General features: G+C 34.5%; 1 protein-coding gene and 1 non-coding gene across 2 annotated transcripts in view; both read left to right on the top strand.

Moving 5' to 3' along the window:
- Positions 1-1,981: 1,981 nt before the first annotated feature.
- Positions 1,982-19,134, top strand: part of IPO7 (importin 7) — a 29,743-nt gene continuing 12,590 nt past the window's right edge. Inside the window, exons 1-14 of the mRNA XM_026070568.1 lie at positions 1,982-2,063; positions 4,054-4,207; positions 4,612-4,770; positions 7,527-7,683; positions 8,315-8,404; positions 8,836-8,930; positions 9,030-9,114; positions 13,409-13,543; positions 14,414-14,513; positions 15,619-15,695; positions 16,078-16,194; positions 17,003-17,092; positions 17,627-17,792; positions 18,385-18,545. Of these exons, the coding sequence (XP_025926353.1) occupies positions 2,027-2,063; positions 4,054-4,207; positions 4,612-4,770; positions 7,527-7,683; positions 8,315-8,404; positions 8,836-8,930; positions 9,030-9,114; positions 13,409-13,543; positions 14,414-14,513; positions 15,619-15,695; positions 16,078-16,194; positions 17,003-17,092; positions 17,627-17,792; positions 18,385-18,545 (1,623 nt within the window). The 5' untranslated portion in view covers positions 1,982-2,026. The remainder of the gene's footprint in view (positions 2,064-4,053; positions 4,208-4,611; positions 4,771-7,526; positions 7,684-8,314; positions 8,405-8,835; positions 8,931-9,029; positions 9,115-13,408; positions 13,544-14,413; positions 14,514-15,618; positions 15,696-16,077; positions 16,195-17,002; positions 17,093-17,626; positions 17,793-18,384; positions 18,546-19,134) is intronic.
- Positions 17,292-17,473, top strand: LOC112968550. The gene has a single exon (XR_003254381.1). It is a non-coding gene; the product is annotated as a small nucleolar RNA SNORA23 (small nucleolar RNA).

Below are 19,134 nucleotides of genomic sequence, written 5' to 3'. Positions count from 1 at the left end.
AACAAACACTTATTTTCATTTGAAAATGTATTTGCTTCTCAGAAAATTGGGGTTATCAGAGAGACATAGGTCAGAAAGGTGCATGCTCATATTGCAGTATCAGTTACTCCCAATTCATCAAAGCGTACTCTACAAATAAACATTTCAGTTGCACTAGATGCTAGTGTTGCTTTTGTGGGTTTTCTGTAGTCTGTAGATTTTGAGTGCATGTAGATTTTGAGTGCATGTAATGAATATGCAAAACACCATTTTAGCATCTCGGGGAGATTTTTAAAAGTGAAGTTCATTCCTCATTTAAAATCAGTTTTGAATGAGAGGAGGTTGATTAGAAAACAAGCTATATTAAACAAATTTCAGTACAAATACATGAAGGAATTTCAAGTCCCATGTTGTCCCTTTTACATACATCTACATTACAACGTTTAGGAGATCCTTTTTGGCAGAAACTGAGGATGGAGAGAAACATCTGGTGCTGCAGGAGCTTGCTGGCCCTTCACATTCTTAGGAGAGATGTTGACATCGTTTGATATGGACAAAAGAGTTCTTAGCCCTTCTAAAAGAAGGGAACGATAATTTCTGATCGTCTGTTTCTCCTTATGATGTTAATTTGCCCTACTGCAGTAACTGAGACATTCTTTTATTTTTGATAAAATGGATAGTGTTATTTTAGTAGTTTTCCAAGTACTAATTCCTTTGGTTCATATAGGAAGCAATAAACTGAATAATAAGTAGGCAAGAGATATTTTCCTAGGAATTTTGTGGATTAAGAAGTTTAGACCTATGAAATTATCTTTGATATAAGTGCTGCAAAGAACCAGTTAGTGAAGGCAGAAATGTATCTTGGCAATTTGAATCATAGAATCCTGAATAATTTAAGTTAGAAGGGACCTCTGGAGATCATCTGGTCCAATGCCCTGAAGCAAGGACAATTTTGAAGCTGGATCAGGTTGGTCAGGAACCTTATCCAATTGAGTTTTGAATATCTCAAAGGATGGATATTCCACAGCCTCTCTGGTTAGCCTGTTCTAGTGCTTGACCAGCCTTATTGTGAAGATTTTTTTTTTCCTTTTGTAAAATCCAAATTTTCCATGCAGTGGCTTGTGTCCATTGCCTCTTGACCTTGAGGAAGATGACATTGCTTTCTAAATATAACAAGTTATAGAAATTTTTTTAAGGATTAAAATTCACTTTTTCCAGGGAAATTCATTTAATATCTTGAGGTTTTGGTGCTTATGAAAAGAGAGTAAAGGGTGCTGTAATAATGTTAGTTTTCTAGTATTGAAAATACAATAGAACATCTAGTGTATCAGTGACATTCTCATTATTATAAGAAAAATCCTGCTATGTTTTTTTGTAAGTGAACTCTTGGAAATCCTTGCAAACTTATTACTCTGATGTCCCTCCATACTGTTGGTTTGCCATTGTATAGTAATCCTAATAGTTACTTCAGTAATACGTTGATGGTCGCTTGAAGCCATCAGAAAGATGAACTGAGTTGGATATATGCTTGGTTAAGGCTGAGCTTAGTTTTTAAACATAGTTGCCATCTGTTGCTTAGATTATTATATAATGAATTCACATGATGTTTAAGGTCACAGTGTAAAATTGCTACACTTGGGGTTTTGTGGCTATTTAGATATTTTTCTTTTAAGAATTTGTTCCGAATGAAGAACTTGTTCAGTGACTGTAAAAGGCTGAATTCTGAAGCTTGTTTAGTGAATTCTTTACCTTTAACATCTTAAGCAGTAGGATTTTTCCACCACCACGCTGTCTTCAGAATAAAGTGAGCACATAATTTTGGCGTGCTTTGTTTTGTTAGTGAAGAATTGTAACATCATTTGAATTGTTGGTATTATATTGACTGCGTTACATCATTATAAAAATACTGCAAAACTTACAGGAGCATTCTAAAACTAAAACTTGACAAGCTATGACTAAATAATGTTTTGATTTTTTTGACTTTGTTTGTTTTGCTCTGCAGGCTCATAAGTCAGTGAACTTTGTTTCAACTCTGCTTCAGATCACTATGTCCGAGCAACTGGATTTACCAGTGAGACAGGCAGGCAAGTTTTCAAATCGTTTTTCATTGTATCCACTTTAATTGTGCATGCCCACAAGTACATATGCAATTTAAAGAATACTTATGGTTGTAATCCCAAACACTCAAAAGTTAGAAGTTGTCAGAATTACATTTGTCTTTGTCATAAACTAACTCTGACACAATGCATTGAATGAGGGAGGTATAAAGAAGAGTGTGGCTAACTTGTCAGTGATTGCTTTCCTTCATCTCTAGTGAATAATGGTCTTTGGGAAAACAGAATAGTTTATGATGACAGTACTCTTGGCCCAGGGAGGTAATTTAACCTTGCATTAGCAACTTCAGTGTTTTCAAATATTAGAAGTAGAGGAGAACAAATTCTGTCATGTGAAACCCTGTTGATTTGCACATGAGCCATCAGCAAAATTGGATGTTGAATGTTGGCAATTCCTACCAATCACCTTAAAGGTATTAGGATTAGTTGATAGAAATTTCTAATACAATGCTTTGGTTTCTGACAGTTCAGGTAATGTGATCTTGGTCACTTATTTGGATCTTCCAGCTAGTAAACTATTCTAGTTTGTAACATGACCCTAGCTTGCATTTTTATCTTATTAACTTTCGGATAGCTTTTAGAAGGTGTCAAAAGGATCCATACTTAACATATTTAAAATGCAAAAAAAGGAGGAGATTTGAAAAAAAGCTCTGAAAATTCACTCTCACTGTAAGCTGATTAAAAGACGAAGCAGTCTGTAGAGAGTGGAGCCAACTCATATAACTCATAGTTTACAAACAGTGCACGTTTTGCAAAGCAGTTAGTGGCTTGATAAATTCCACTGAGGACAAACTAAAGTCTGCATCAGTTAAATGTTGTCATGACACATATCTGCTGAGTGTTTCTTATCTTTTGCACTGCAGTGAATGATTGTGGTTATGTTTTAGTCTGAAATTTAGAATGACTCACATTCAAAAAAAGTTTGGATATTTTTGTATTTGAGGTTTCTGATTCTTTTGATCTTTAGTTTTAAGTTAGAACTAATTAACCTCCGATCTGTATTTCTGGGACTTGGATCATCATATATATTCTTCTGTAGTTCAGTTCATTTTGAGGAAGGAGTGTCGTTCCTAGTTGCAGAAAATGGGAAAAGAGCAAAAGAAACATTCTTGATGAGAATTTTGGTTTGTAAGCAGATATACATAGGCAGGCTTGATTGAGCATGTTAACTGCTGAAAAGGTTAGTTTCTGCATTATTTCCACATAAATAGAACTGTAGGGCATGATTTCTGAATCTTTATGGTGGTGGAATAACTGCATGCAAAATTTGGGAAGAGAATTCAGTTTATGGACTTGTATATAGAATTAGATTAATAGCAGCATTGCTGTAAGTTTGTAATTTGAGTTTTCCTTTTGCATTTTGTAAGTCCTTTTCAAGTGCTGTAATCTATATTCTGCCACATAAGCAATTTAGACTTGGTTGATGAATGGCAAAAGCAGGCATTTATGCCAGCAAACTGATTGCTATAAAGAGCTGTGGCCTATAATCTTTGTGTAGAGCAGCTCTGTTTCTCTAATGTTCCCTCCTATATCCCAAATATAATTACATTTTTTTGCTTACAGAATAAAAGGAGTATTTTAGATAGTCATTAGCTTTATTTCAATGAAAAGAGTGAGAAAATAATTATAAATGGTTTTACAGAGGCATATTGCTAAAAGTTCCACAAGCTTTTATCTGTAGCACAGATGAAAGCAAAATGTTTAGTATTTTCATACTAAAATGCATTCTTTACAGAACTAAAAATGTAGACATCACAATAAATGGATAAGAAATAGTAATACAGTAAATTAATAGGTTAATAATTTGCATGTTTTATGTATCTTGATTCTCCTTGTTAGAAATGGCCAGTGCAGTTGCTTGTTTCAATACGTTTGGTTTTAAAATAGATTCATCTGCAGAATGAGTGATTGTTTTGTACTTTGAATGGCTATTGATTGATTTGCTGCTTTTATCTGACAGGGGTTATCTACTTGAAAAATATGATAACCCAGTATTGGCCTGATCGGGAAACTGCACCAGGAGAGATTCCACCATATTCCATCCCAGAAGAAGACAGACACTGTATTCGTGAAAATATTGTAGAAGCCATTATTCACTCTCCTGAGCTGATTAGGTATGCAGTTTTAATCTTTTTCTGAATTGATCGTGGTTTCTGACCTTTTTGTAACTAAGATCACCTACATTTAAAGTATTATTGTCATACACTGTTGTATCTTAAGCATAGAAATAATGTAGACAGAAAAACTGTTTTCAGTTTGAGCAGCATATAGAAATTTACTAATACAAAATTCTTTAAACTAAAAGAAGACTGGGACTCCCTATCACTTCCTTTTATGAAGTTCCTCAAATGGAGAATAATGCACAAAATGCAGAAGCCAAACTGGGGGACTAACTTAACTTTCAAAACAAAACTTGAAATAAGTCTGAATTCAGGCAAAATTAGCTGTTTCATCACCACAAAAAAATTGTTAAAATAATAGCAGGAGTTAATTTAACCATTGTGCATTTGATTTCCAGAGTACAGCTTACTACTTGCATTCACCATATTATCAAGCATGATTATCCTAGTCGTTGGACTGCAGTTGTGGAGAAAATTGGTTTTTATCTTCAGTCTGACAACAGTGCTTGTTGGCTTGGAATTCTTCTCTGTCTTTATCAACTTGTGAAAAACTATGAGTAAGTTGTTTTTACCAATTAAAATAGCAGAATGAATACACTTGTGTATTTCTTGTGTTCTGTATGTATATTGTAACAGTGTAAAATTGCATGTTGGATTGAGCAAAGGTGATAGAAGTCCAAGTTTAGTAACTGCTTTTGTCTACTTGCTACACAGATGTTGGCTTATACATTGTCTCCACCAGGAAAGTCCAGAAAAATGCCTCCAGTAAAGGTTTGAGAACAGAAGAAGAGAGGGTGTTTTTAAAGCCCTAATTTGGTAGTTGCTTTGTATGGATTGAAGTGGTATATTAATATAAGCTGCATAGTAATAAGAAAGTCTGCTCGAAACCATGACATTTACAGAAAACAATTATTTTTTCAAACTAGTTTTAGACTCTTAAACAGTTCATATTCTAGGTATCTGCAAAAAATATGTTAACATATAAAGGTTTCAAAGTGTGAAGTCTCGAATTCTGGGAAATGTCAGAATTAGTTGACTCAGACTTTGATTTGGTTCTCTCATGTCTTTTGATAGCCTCATCCAATCTGTCATAGGAAATCTGTATCAAAGCCCACCATTCTCCTATATGCATGGCACCGGGCTGGGATGCAGGAGGATGTTCTCTGCTCTGTATCTTGTGTTTGCTCAGAGCTCTAACAATGAAGTTGCTCTTTGAGAAGTTAGGTGGAGCTTAGCAGGTGTTGCTGGCATGTGGGAGGCTCATTCAGAGAGAAGAGGTGCAGCTCTGCAGTCTGGGAATTGTGGTAGTGCAGCTGGAGGAGCCACAACCTAAAATCTTTTGAAATGCTGTTACATGTAACATTATTGTTTCAGATACTTTATTTAAAATGTTATATTGAAAACTTCCGTTGCTAGTTTAATTTCATGAATTGCATGTAAATTAGTGTAAAAGAGATGAATATTGATTCCTCAAAAAACCCTTATTTATAGGAATGCTATAAAGACCATAATAACGTATTTGAGTCTTTTCTGTTGCTGAAAACTGCAAGTTCTGCTAGGAAAGGAAAATAAACTCCATAATTTCTCACTTGGTTTTCAAAATAAATATTTTTATATGAATACATGAAGTGTTCACTGGCAAGGTAGTGAATTATGAAGCTTACCATAATCCTTATGTAAGGAAGAATTTTGATAAGAGCACAATCATCACATGATTAAGTGTAGTTATCAGGTTTGTTCGTAATCTTAGCTGATGAAACACTTTAGCTGAGACCAGCAACCATTTGTACTTGATTAGTTTTCTACTGAAGTCAACAAGGGTCAGTTTTGCAAATTGTGTACAAGTTATGCACATTTAATTGAGTGACAATATGGGTGTAAGCAGGTCTCTGTAAAATCCATGTTATTTTTTTTGAAAAAAAAATCCTTTCTGCATAATGTTGTGACTTGGGTCAAGTTGTTGCTGCTTTTCAATATCTCTTCTCCAAATCCAGCAAGCAAGTTCAAATGACTCTGTAGAGTCATTTTTTTCCTTTTTTTTTTTTTTTTAATTACATCCATTGGGGAAATTAGGAATTGAGTTTTATTGAACAACATTTAGTCTTTATATATAGGCTTCTGTTTCAGCAAATATGTGGAAACTATATTATTTGAACAGGATTTTGGAGCTCTCTATTCTGTAGTAGTTTTAACAGAACATGCCATTTGGCAGGAGAGGGAATAGAATTTATCGTATGTTTCTCCACAGTGGCACTGTAGGAGACTGAGCATTGATTAATGTTTGTTATTAGTGGAAAGTCTACCAAAAATGCTCTTGTGGAGAAAAAAAGAAAAAAACAACCCTCCCACAAGAGCCAAAGAATGTTACAGTATTAATTGCTTAAACAAAAAAATTAAGCTGTACATTCTTAAAGTGGTATTTTACTTTGTTCTTACTGTCATCATGGTTACAGACTAGATCCTAGTCTTCTGTGCTAACTCTAGAGTCATTAAGGACTTTCTTCTTTATAAGTTAAGAGTTGAGGAGAAGATTTCAAAATGTGGCTTCATTTCCTTTCAGAAATTTTGAAATATTCTGAGAAAAGAAATGGAGCCCTGCTTTCAGCATAGGCAAACTGGTGAACTACCACTAGCGTGGAAGGCTCAGGGGTCTTATTTCAGAGGATGTTTTTAAACAGAAGGCTGCCCTGCATCCGTCTCAGACACTCAAAGCCTTCATTCTCTATCAAATTGTTAGATTTAGGCAAATGAAATAGTAGGATGTGGGAAAGACCTCTCAGTTTACTTTATTCAATTTCAGTGAAGTAATCCAGGTTCTGGAAATATTTTGGTAAATTGCACTCTGACAAATGTCTTTCTAGAATTTTACCAACTAGCCCAACATCTGCCATTCCTGGCTATAGACGTATTGCTTTTGCTTGCAGTTTTTATAGTGCTTTGATTGCATTTCACCATAGTAATGGTGTGGCAGAACATGGTGTGTACTATTCAAAGTAAGTCAGCAGGAGTGCATTACCAGCAGAAGACTAATGCGGATCTATAGCAGAGTAATGGAATCTGAGCAGTTTTCTGACTTGCTTTTTGACAGTAATGTTGCCTGGCTACAACTCAATTTCCAAGTTCTGTAACAAGATGTTGGTAGGGTTTTTAAAATCTTATGTTCTTATGAACCGTAGTATGACCTATTAGTGTCTACACTGGGAAAAGGTGAACTTTTAAAATAAAAAGTGTTAAATTAAAAAACATTAAAAATACAGCTTAAAATTTTTAAAAGCTGTAAGATCTATAAGATTAATTTTAGTCTTGTCTGAAGGTACAAGAAACCAGAGGAGCGGAGTCCTTTGATAGCTGCAATGCAACATTTTCTACCAGTTCTGAAGGACAGTTTCATTCAGCTCTTGAGTGATCCATCTGATCAGTCTGTCCTCATCCAGAAACAGATCTTTAAAATATTTTATGCACTTGTCCAGGTAAAAATAAATCTTATATATTCTTGATCAGTAATTGAATTTGAAGCATTACTATTTTTCCTTAAAGTAGCTAATAATAGAAATATTAGTGATATTAAATTACATCTGAGTCATTTTCCACTACTACTCAACTGTGGTATGAATAGCAGGTTTTTGGTATGATTAATTGTGCTGCAAAATCAATACTATACTTTTTCCTAATCAGGCATTAAATAGAAGTTATGCATGCCATCATCTAAGCCAGAGTGTTTGCTAGAAAACAAAATCAATTTTCTAATGCCAGTTTGTAGAGGCCAGCCTATATAGAATTACCCAAGTAAATGTGGCAGTTTGGAAGGAAACTGTTAATATGCTGTTGATAGCTTCAGAAATTAGAGTAACATCTGTTTTAAAAACTCTCTTAGCATTGTAGAAGCAGAGTTGGAGTAAAGCTCTCTAGCACTATTGAGGATATAGAATAGGTTGCATATGTTTTTCAGACTGTTTTTTGGAGTCCTTTTGCTAATCTTTCATGATAGCTAATTATACACAAATATTTGAAAAAGCTAAAATTAAAACTGAAAGAAACATTGTTTTCAAATTGCTTTCTACTGAATTTTATTTGCTTTTTTTTGTTATTTTTAAAAATAAGTATACGTTACCTTTGGAGTTGATAAATCAGCAAAACCTGACTGAATGGATAGAAATCCTGAAGACTGTTGTGGATAGGGATGTACCAGCTGTAAGTGGCTTTTGGATATTTATCTCTTTAAGCCTAAATATTTTTAATTTCTTAAGAATTTTGAAAGTTTAACTTTTCATTTCTGAATTCTATTTTTTCCATAGGCACCAAGAAAAAAATTTGCAATCTAAATATGGTGATTTAAACAGACTAGATAAATTTTTAAAATATGTAGCTTGCATGGTAGTTCTGTTTTCAAATTATAGCATAATTTATTTTGGCTTCCTGATTAAAGAATTTGTTGACCATTTATGCTGCATGTATCATGAGATTTATTTGTAGGTTTGCTGTACTTTATACTTCCGTTAAGCTAGAAATGTGATATGCAACTGGCAATGTAAAAGAAAAGCCAAATATGCTATCTAGTTGCTCAAAATATATATAATTTGAACCCTTTATGAAGTAGGTAAATAAATGCTTTCTTCCTGAAGGAAACCCTTCAAGTTGATGAAGATGATAGACCTGAATTGCCTTGGTGGAAATGCAAGAAGTGGGCTTTGCATATCTTGGCTAGACTTTTTGAGAGGTAATTTCTCTTCTGTTGCTATTAAAAAAAGAAAAAAAAGAGTTAAGTTGGTAACATATTGCTGCACACCTGAATTTGCATACTTGCTTCTAATTCTAGATATGGCAGTCCTGGTAATGTTTCCAAGGAGTACAATGAGTTTGCTGAAGTGTTCCTGAAGGCATTTGCTGTTGGTGTTCAGCAAGTAAGAAACACTGAATGTGTGGGATATTAGGATAAATGTAGAGTTAGTAATGATTTCTTCTTTCCTTATTTTCTGAAAAAACTTCTTGCTATTCCTCGCAGTTGGTTTCTGTTAGTGGGATATAATTGGAAGCATTGGTGTCTGTGAAGGAAAAAGTGAAGAAATTAAAAAAGCTTTTTAATGTGAACCCTGGGACAATCCACTGAAAATAGCCTGTGCAGCATGGATAATCTGTAAATAGAGTACATGCTGGTTCGCAAATGAGTTTTAGATAAGGACTATCTTTTTTTTTTTTTTCCTCTGGAAGAGATAGGTATAGTATTTATGGTGTAGCTGACCCTCTTAGCTACCCTTTACCACTTTTAGCTCAGATGATACAGGGTTTTTTTGACTGTAAGTCAGTGATTGTTTGTACATACTAAGCTTCCTAGCCTTCTATAAAGGCCTGATCCAAGAGGGGCTAGTGTACAAGCAGGTGGGTCTGGTCGCTTCTCACTCTTATCCCTGTCTAAAGACACTTTTATAGGAGCTGAGTTATACACAAGGTATCTTCTGGACCACAGCAGTTTATAACCTGGAATATTAATGAAATGCCAAATTACCCTTGCTTTGCCTTTATTGGAGTAACTTCAGGATACAGTCAGCCCTAGCTCATGTGAGCAACCTGCAGGAAAAGGGCAGAATGGATTGGTGGTGCAGTAATTATCACCTTACCTCTCTTTAGAGTGCACGTGTTATGAGTCAGTAACTTGAATATTTTGAACCAGCAAGAAAATTCCTATGAAAATCAGGAAAATTTCAGATCTGATTCGCAGCTCCTGGCTGTACTGCTGGTTCCTCTTCTCTTGAAACAAGTTTGTTCATAAAACTTTAAGTAGCTTTGTAAAATTTTTATGCTTGTATTGGCTCATAAATCTGCTTATTTGAAGATGATTAGACTGTAAATGTAAACAGACAATTCACTTACGAAAACAACAAGGAGCTGAATCTTTTCCTAAAAGTCCTTCTTTTAATCATGAGAAGAATATTTCCTAGTTCAGTTTTTTAAATATCTTTTTTCATTCCTAAAGAAATTATAATAAGTTACAGGACTTAACATTTAAAAAAGAAAAATTAGGGAAAACTCTTCCCAAATATACATGCATTCTGAAGGTCATCCACGGTATTGAAAGGAGCACAAAATTTACAACGCTGAGTGTTAGGAAACATGTCTCAACATTTTACTCAGACAAGTGGAGTCTGGGTCCTCCTCCCGAGATGCCTGTACCTGTGGATGAAGTCCTACTAAACAGAGAATTATTACATATCTTTAAAGCTGTGTTGGTTGTGTTGTTTTTCTCAGATAATACCAACTTCTGACAAAGACTGCATGAAAAAATAAGTTTTCAAAAAGATAAACAGTACAACAATTTTTTTTCCTGGGGTTTTCTTTGAAATCAAATTTGTTCCTTGTTGTTATTGTATCTAGGAAACACCAGGAGTTCAAGTCTTTAAAGAAAATTGCTGCAAAGCGGTGTTTTAGAGTCCTTACAGCTTCTTCCTATACAATAATGTAAGCTGTAAAGAGATATGAATGATTTTTAAAGCGTTGTCCTCTATTTCTGAGCAGAAGGTGAATCTTGGACACGTACTCAAGGAATTGAATCTTTCGGATAAACACTAGGGAAGATTTTGAAACAGGATGCATTTCTTTACAAAAAATTAGAGATCCCTGAAATACAAAAGAATATAATTTATGACCTGATAATATGCTCAGCTGAGTTCTCTTTATTCTCCAAGGTGCTCACACCCTTTTACTAAAGGAATAATAGATAAATACACAGTGCGGAATCGCAGCTTGTTTGAGTATAAACTTGAAACATACTGCTAATAATGTTTTTATGATTATTTCTCATTATTCTTTTCATCTGTCTGTCCTAAATCTTTTATACGGGCTTGTTGCCAACAAAAAAAAAAGAAAAGAAAAAAGAAAACTCTAGTACATTCACCATTAGTTCTAGCTGAACTTTCTTAAGCTTGGCCAAAACAGGCTAAGCTACCTAGCTGAAACACCTTGATTCTTCTCCCTCATGTTAGCAGACTGTTTTGTTCATTTGGAAAGACCTGATGAGCCAGAACTTCAGCCCCAGTTGAGCCCAGGCTGTAACACCCGATTGTTCCTTGGCAGAGTTGCAGAAGTTGTTCTTCTATTTGCCTTGGAGTCTGCCTCCCACATCTTGCTTTTTCTCGCTTCAACTCTTAAATCTTTTCTTATTCTTCTCTTTAATTTCTTTTATTACTGCATCTGAACCATAGGAGGTAACTGCTTAGATCTGTGGAGAGTCTTAAAACACTTGTTCAGGCTCCCTTCTTAAGCCTGAAAAATATTGTATGCTATTCAAATACATTATTTCCCAGAGATTTTCGTTCAAAATATGACTGCAAAGACCCATTCTTGGGCCACAGATTTGTCCTCATTTTTGAAGACTGTTCCCCATTCTTTCATTAAATATTGATGAATTCAGTCTTTTTTTCTGTACTGTCTTGTTACACTGGAGGATCTCCCCTCAAAAAACATGAAAATTTATAATTCTAAAATTCAAATATACCAGGAAATGGGAGCTGCTTGCATAAGTTTTCCCACAGAAAAGATTGGATTACTATATATGAAGTTTTACTTGGCTTAAGTGACAGGATGATTTCTTCTGCCTAGAATAAAGAACCTCCAATTTATATTTTAAACCTTTCTTGAGCTGCCGCTGTGATATGACTTAGGCAATGCAGCCCACCTCAAATCCATGTATTATAAAAGTTCAGTATATGATGCTAGTAATATGGTCATGTCTTGGCATATGTTGAAATTTATAAATACAGCCAACCGATCTGTAAAATGTACTGTAATGTACTCCATGTAATACAACAAGGAAATTCAGTCTTCCTTAGTTTTTAAGTTATTTCTGGAAAGATCATATTTAAGGTACAAAATCAGGGCAGTAAAGTATGTCCCTGACTTGTCCAGGTGTTTAGTTTATCCATTTTTATGCAGATCTTTCAGATTTTTAATGATTAACATTCTGCCTAGTTGTTCTAACTTCAAGAAGCATGTTAGTCTCATCGTTCATTCATTTTCCACTGATTCTGAACATTGCAAGCAATCACCTGTCACTTCGAGGTATCTTTTGCAGAGAATTATTTTCTCTTTTAGTTCACAAGAGATGAAAAAGTTATTCTGACATATATATTTTCTGATACACTCCAAATAGTTTCAAGTCTCAGAGCAATTAATAAGTCGTACTGTCCTATCCTAAGTCAATATCTAATGCCCCCAAAGCATTTTACTCAGGTGAGGGTAACAACTGATAACTGCTTTCATAAGGCAGGAAGCTTAAACATGAGTGGATCAGGGCTCGCTATGCTTTGTTGAGGACTAATATGTGGATCTAGAGCATAAAACCATTTGTAAAGCGATGAAATTCATGATGAATGGATGCATTTACCCTTTAAACTCATGTGCAGAGCATCTCATCTGGGAGAAATGCTTCAGTGCTCATGTAATAAATCTTATCAATGTAATTACTTTTCTAAATAATGAATCGCATTTTCCCCAAACATTTTTGGTGATACTACAGATTGATAGATATGTCTGTTCAGTTCCTTCAGTTTGGGGTTCTTTTCACTGTTTTTGTTTTATGTAAACAATTAAATGGAAGCACAGAAACTGAATTTGTCACTTCTCTCCAGTTTTGTGCTGCTGCTCTTGGAGAACAGAGACTGGCTTGGATTGGGCTGCAAGGAAGCGTCCTTGCATACCGATACCAAATTTTTCCAATGAGATGGTATTTAAATACTAATAATGTTTCCATGAATTTCATGTCTTTGTCTGTGGCGAGACATGGACTTCAAGAATTTAAATCCCTGTAATTAGTTTTGAATTCCACCTCAGCAGAAAAATTTGGGCTAGAAAGCAAAGACGAGAGAGGCTGATTTGATGTTATTCATACATAGTCTGGTGTCACCTTTGTAATGCTGCACATAGGCATGAATTGGTAGACTGCCTGAGTCTAAAATATTCTTAAAGGATGCCTGTCCAGCAGACAGGCACAGCTCCTGATAGGAGCTGTGAATAGCCTCATAAAATGAACAGTGACATTTAGTTGATGGATTAAGTCAGCATCCATTTTAGTCTAATATGTAAACAAATTTTTTAGTTGGATTTTGAAGGGCTCTTATGTTGGATTGTGAGGGAGGGTGAAAATTTTCAGGTTAAAATGGTCTGTGCTCTGTATAAGCTCTTGATGAAATCTGTTTATTCTAGGTGTTGCTGAAGGTGTTGTATCAGTACAAGGAAAAGCAGTACATGGCTCCTAGAGTTCTGCAGCAAACACTGAATTACATCAATCAAGGAGTGTCACACGCTGTCACCTGGAAGAATCTGAAACCTCATATTCAAGTAAACCATTTTTTGGGTTTAATACTTAGATGACTTGATAGTACATTAGTCAGTCTATTGTACAGTATCTCTAGCCTTGCTAGAATTTAAGTTTTTATGGGTTTCTATTATAAATTACTGATGAAAAGAGTTTAAACCTGTTTGGTGAAGATTATCTAGATACATTAGGAAAGCAGTCTAATTACTTTTCTCTGGATCAAACTATGATATTTCTCGCAAACATTTGTGCGGATACAATTATTTCTAGATGCTTATATCTGTGCTCTAAGTACCGTCACTGATTTTTGTTCTGTCTCTTAGTGGGGTTACAGTAACAGAGACTTTCCCATTAGCCAATATACAGCTTAGTTGTACAGCTTAGCTGAGTGGTGCTCATGAAATTTGAACAGAATTTCAGCATATATTTACAGCATTGAAGTGGTGTTGCTGCCTGAACAGAGAGATTGAGAAGTACTTGAAAGTTTTAACATTTTAAATAAAACTTGACACTGTACATGAGATCTCCAAATTAAATGATTTGGTGTCAATCTTTGGTGTTTTACTATTAAGGATTATATAATGTAACAGAGCAACACAACAAATTTGGAGATTATAACTACTGAATTTATGCCATTAAATCATCTCTATGTGCCATTATCCAAAGCAAATCTAATAGTTTGCATTGTATTGTGGTTCTACCTTAAGCTAAAATTTACTGGGTTCTCTTTCTTTAAGGCAGTATATAAAATGATATGTTGGAATAATTTCAGAGTGTTACCATTTTGTATCAAAATTGATAGAAGGCGCAAAATTTGGTTTGTGTTAAATACAGGACAAAATATAAAGATTGCTTTGAAAAGCACTACCTTTCACCTTTTTTTTTTATTGCAGGGAATTATCCAAGATGTTATTTTTCCATTGATGTGCTATACAGATGCTGATGAAGAGCTTTGGCAAGAAGATCCATATGAATATATTCGCATGAAATTTGGTGAGAAATTAAAATCTACTCATCCTGTTAAAATACAGCTGCACACAGAGCAAGTATTTTTGTAATTTTTTGTGAAAGCAGAGATAGCTTAAACCTTTAAAAAAAAAAAAAAAAGTGGTTGTATTAACCAAGTAATATAGCTTCATATAGTTAACTTTGGAAATCCTGGTGTAAATAACAGATAACTTATGTCTCAACAGTGGTACAGTTGTTTCTGCATTTCAAAAAGTAGCTAATTTTGACAATTATGAAGTTTTTGTTAGATAAACAGTCCAGGTCTAGCTTACAGTAATTACCTAAGTTCAATGTTATTAAATTTTTACAGCAGCTTTTCAGGCCCTAGATTTTTTACTATGTTAAGGAATTTCAAACGTGGTATAGGTCAGAATTGATTTACTATATGGTAAATAAAACACCATCATAGTAAATAAAATGTTATGAAATGAGCCTAATATTCCAGACTTCTGTCTGTTTTCCTTTTTTATGGCTTGTTGAAAAGAAACTTTGTTCTTGGAGTTTGCCATAAGGCTGTGCAGTCCATTCAGGCAGAGGAAGAAGAAAGAGGAGACATTAGACTTCCTGAACAGAAGTCCTCCTTCCTTTAGGACTTTTATGTGGCTAAAACAAGGAATCTTGATGGGTTTGGAGGGGGGGAGGGTGTTGCCCTCAGGTCAGGGGCAGACCTACAAAACAGTACAGATATTATACAAGGCTCTGATAATTCTCTTTGCAGAGAAGTAAGAAACCAAGCATTTTTGACTCAACCAGTTGCGTGCTTGACTCTACAGCAAATAACATATTTCACTGTATCACTGTGTCTGCTTCTGTATCTACAAAAGATTTATTCTGAAAATAGGAGACCTTGCAATTTGAAATTAGACAAGGAGCCAGTGATCATGGAAAAGACAGAACAGCTGTATGTCAAAAAACTCCAAACCTGTGTCAGTTTTTTGGTCTTGATAGCTGTAATAGGAATGCACAATTAACCACCTGAACAACCTGGAGAATTATTGCTTCTTTGTTTTACATTAGACTATTAGATGACTTTAGCATCATGAGTTGTATTAAAGGACAAAAATTTATAGCTGTTACGTTTACTTAATAGATGTATTTGAAGACTTCATTTCTCCAACAACTGCTGCTCAGACATTATTGTTTACATCATGTAGTAAAAGGAAAGAGGTAAGCTATTCAAGGATTTTACTTTGCATTAAACACACACATGACCCCGATTTAGTTGATATTCTCTGTTTTTTTTGCTGAAAGAGCTATTGATAAAATTTTTGCTCTGTATGTCATATCATAATACACTAAAATTTATAGTTTTTCTCAAATTTATTTGGCACTAGTCTATGTGAGTTTGAGTTTGTATTTGCCAATTCCCCTAAGGCTGGTATATCAGCAATGTTGTGTGTTATAGTAGAGACATAAAGTGTTAGCCAAATTGTGGACTTGGAGGAGATTATTAGATTTACACAATTTGAGCATTTCAGAGCACTGCCAATGGTATGTTAGCCAATTAGTTGAAATACGTCGACTAACACTGTCCTTGCATATAATCTAGGTCTTGCAGAAGACAATGGGATTTTGTTATCAGATCCTTACGGAGCCAAATGCTGACCCTCGTAAGAAGGATGGTGCTCTACATATGATCGGCTCTTTGGCTGAAATTCTCCTAAAAGTAAGTGTAATCAATCTGGCAATTCTTTTGGTTCTCTGTACTTTTCTTCTTTCCGTCTTTCACATAATTTCCTTCCTAATGTTTTAGAAGAAATAAGAATAGCTCTTTGAGTTTACAACTTTTGGAACAGACATCACAGGTTCTTTTTTAGCTGTTGAACCTAATTATTTCATTTTTGAACAGTTGTCAGCTTAATTACATAAGATTTATCAGTTCCTGTTCAAGTTCAGATGACTTGTTTGAAGCTCTTATGTGCTGCTTCTAATAAGAATTGCTGCACAGTTTTCTGTCCTACTTCTTAACTACTTTTTTTTAGTGGAATGAAGTAAAAAGATCCACTGAGAAGCTGATGTTTTAGTGAGATCTTTTCTGTGTATAGAAGAGGGGAAATAAATTAAAATTAGCAACCTTGCTGAATTAGAATGGCAGAGGATGAGATGAAGGTCATGGATTTGTATTGTTTGGACCATGACTCAGAAAAGTTTCCCTGACCAGTTTTGCTTTTGGTGTCAGAGTAACATACTGCCAAGCAAAAGGTGTCTCTAGGAGTCCAAAAATGAGAGTAAAAAATAATGTGTTTACTTTTGTTGAAAATAATGAAAGTCAGTTCCAAACATGTAGCATTCAAGTTTAATTACTAATGTGGAATTTTAATGTTGCTTAATAGGTTTTTAGTAGGGGGGGAGGTTAAAAATGTAAGGGTTTTGTTATGCTGTTCACATGTCGATATATGCCATTATTTATTGGATTAGAAGTGTATTTGTGTATAAAATTACAAACTGATGTATTTGTATTAATATTCTAACAGAAGAAGATATACAAAGATCAGATGGAATATATGTTGCAGAATCATGTGTTCCCTCTCTTCAGCAGTGAGCTGGGTTACATGAGAGCGCGGGTAAGAAAAAGATATATTGTTAAGATACTGTCTGTTCCAACTGAAGAGTTTAGGGATATTTTCTTAATCGTTTTTTTCTCAGAGAGATGCTTCTATTTGCACCTTTTCTGTAATAAATTGTATGCTTATTTCAGTAATTACTATCAGTCTTTATATATAGTGTGCTTTTAAATAGCAATTGTTTAGCTTTAAAATGGCTGCAGAACAGTGTGCATAGTTTTCCATCTGTGTCTAGTGGTATGGTCTATTTGTGTTTTGCGTTTAGACCGTACTGCTCACACACAACCTGTGGCCAAAGATGAGCTTGAGATCATAGTACTGGTCTAGTGATGTCTGAAAGACAAGCCTCCCACTGACCAGCCTCCAAACTCTCAAACATCTTCAGCTGTTAAAAGCTTTCCAGTATCTTTATTTAACCATAATTGTAGTTCAAATTTAATAATAAATTTTTTAGGCTATTGGTTTTGTATACAAAGAGTCATAATCCAGTTTGTAGTTTACGTAACTCTGAATTCATTCAGTGTCTTTTTTCAGGCTTGTTGGGTCCTTCATTATTTTTGTGAAGTCAAATTTAAGAGTGACCAGAATCTTCAGACAGCCTTAGAACTCACAAGACGATGTCTGATAGATGATAGGGAAATGCCTGTGAAAGTGGAAGCTGCCATAGCACTTCAAGTTCTGATCAGTAATCAAGAGAAAGGTATCCCTCTTTTCGTAAAGCTACAGGAAACTTACTGTACCTTTTTTCTTTTTTTTTTGAAAGATGTTTTCTTTAGAAACATACACTACTTTAATTCATTGTTTTAATGGAATAGGCATTAATGTAACTATGCTCAGGGAGGTTTATTGTATGGTTCCCTGATGTTAATTCGCTCCTCACAATTGTAATTTGTAATCACTTATTTGTAATTTTCCAGCTGGCTGCTGTTTTTATAGACAACATAATCATGTTTCTAAGGTTCAGATGAATGAAATTAATCTGATTTCATGACACAATAAATCTAGTTTCACACCTCCTAATTATTGAATCAGAAATACAGTGGCCATATGAGTGTATCTGACTCATTCATTCTTCATGTTCAAATTTATTAAGGAAAAAGTTGTTTGTTCTGGCGGGCTTTACATTGCTTAGTATTCCTGAAGCTGGCATAAATGCCACAAATCGAGCATAAATTCTATATCAAATGCTTTGGCTAAGTTGACAAAAATGCTTATATTGACTTTCTTATACTGATACTGTGATATTGTAAGAATGATGTCAATTCATGCGTTAATTTCTATTTGTTTTACAGCTAAAGAATATATTACTCCATTCATTAGACCTGTAATGCAAGCTTTACTTCATATTATAAGGGAGACTGAAAATGATGATCTTACTAATGTGATTCAGAAAATGATCTGTGAATATAGTGAAGAAGTTACCCCAATTGCTGTAGAAATGACCCAGCATTTGGTAAGACTTTTTGGTGACTTGGAAAGATGTTTAATATGTGGGAGATTGGTGTTTAAAATGAAGGTAGTTGGCAGTCAGTCATTAGTTACTGTTAAGCCAATCTGGTTAAATGCATTAATACTAGAAATTTTCTTCTACGTTTAGTTTGTTTTTTGCTCAAAAGTGGCTCCATAACTTGAATTAAATGGAAGTTTCTAAGAATGATAGTAGAAATGTCCAAGAAATCCTTATCCTTTTATCCTGATAGTGTTAGTAATGTATTTTAGTAGCACATTTTAGATAATTTTTATGATGTGACTTAACTACTTTTTCTGTTTTAAAATGGGAAATAAAGAACAGATTTTTAATAACAAATTTGGTGTGAAAATAATATGATTTTGAATGTAGTGTGAAAATAAAGTTGAATCTGAAGGTTATTTGCAGAAGAAATTCAGAGCTTGAGTGTCCATACCTAGGAAGTCGTACCAACAATTTCAAAAGCAAAGAGGTCAGCTCTGTGCTTATTTGTAAAAGGCCTTTACCTTGAAGTTAAAACAAAATTGTTTGTATATCCTCTTTGGGAATGCCTGCAAAGTGGTGCAGTTCAGCT

This window comes from Apteryx rowi, unplaced genomic scaffold (genome assembly GCF_003343035.1).
Source record: "Apteryx rowi isolate R43461 unplaced genomic scaffold, aptRow1 scaffold_107, whole genome shotgun sequence".
In the NCBI taxonomy this organism is placed as follows: domain Eukaryota; kingdom Metazoa; phylum Chordata; class Aves; order Apterygiformes; family Apterygidae; genus Apteryx; species Apteryx rowi.
This window is presented reverse-complemented; position numbering and strand designations above follow the sequence as displayed.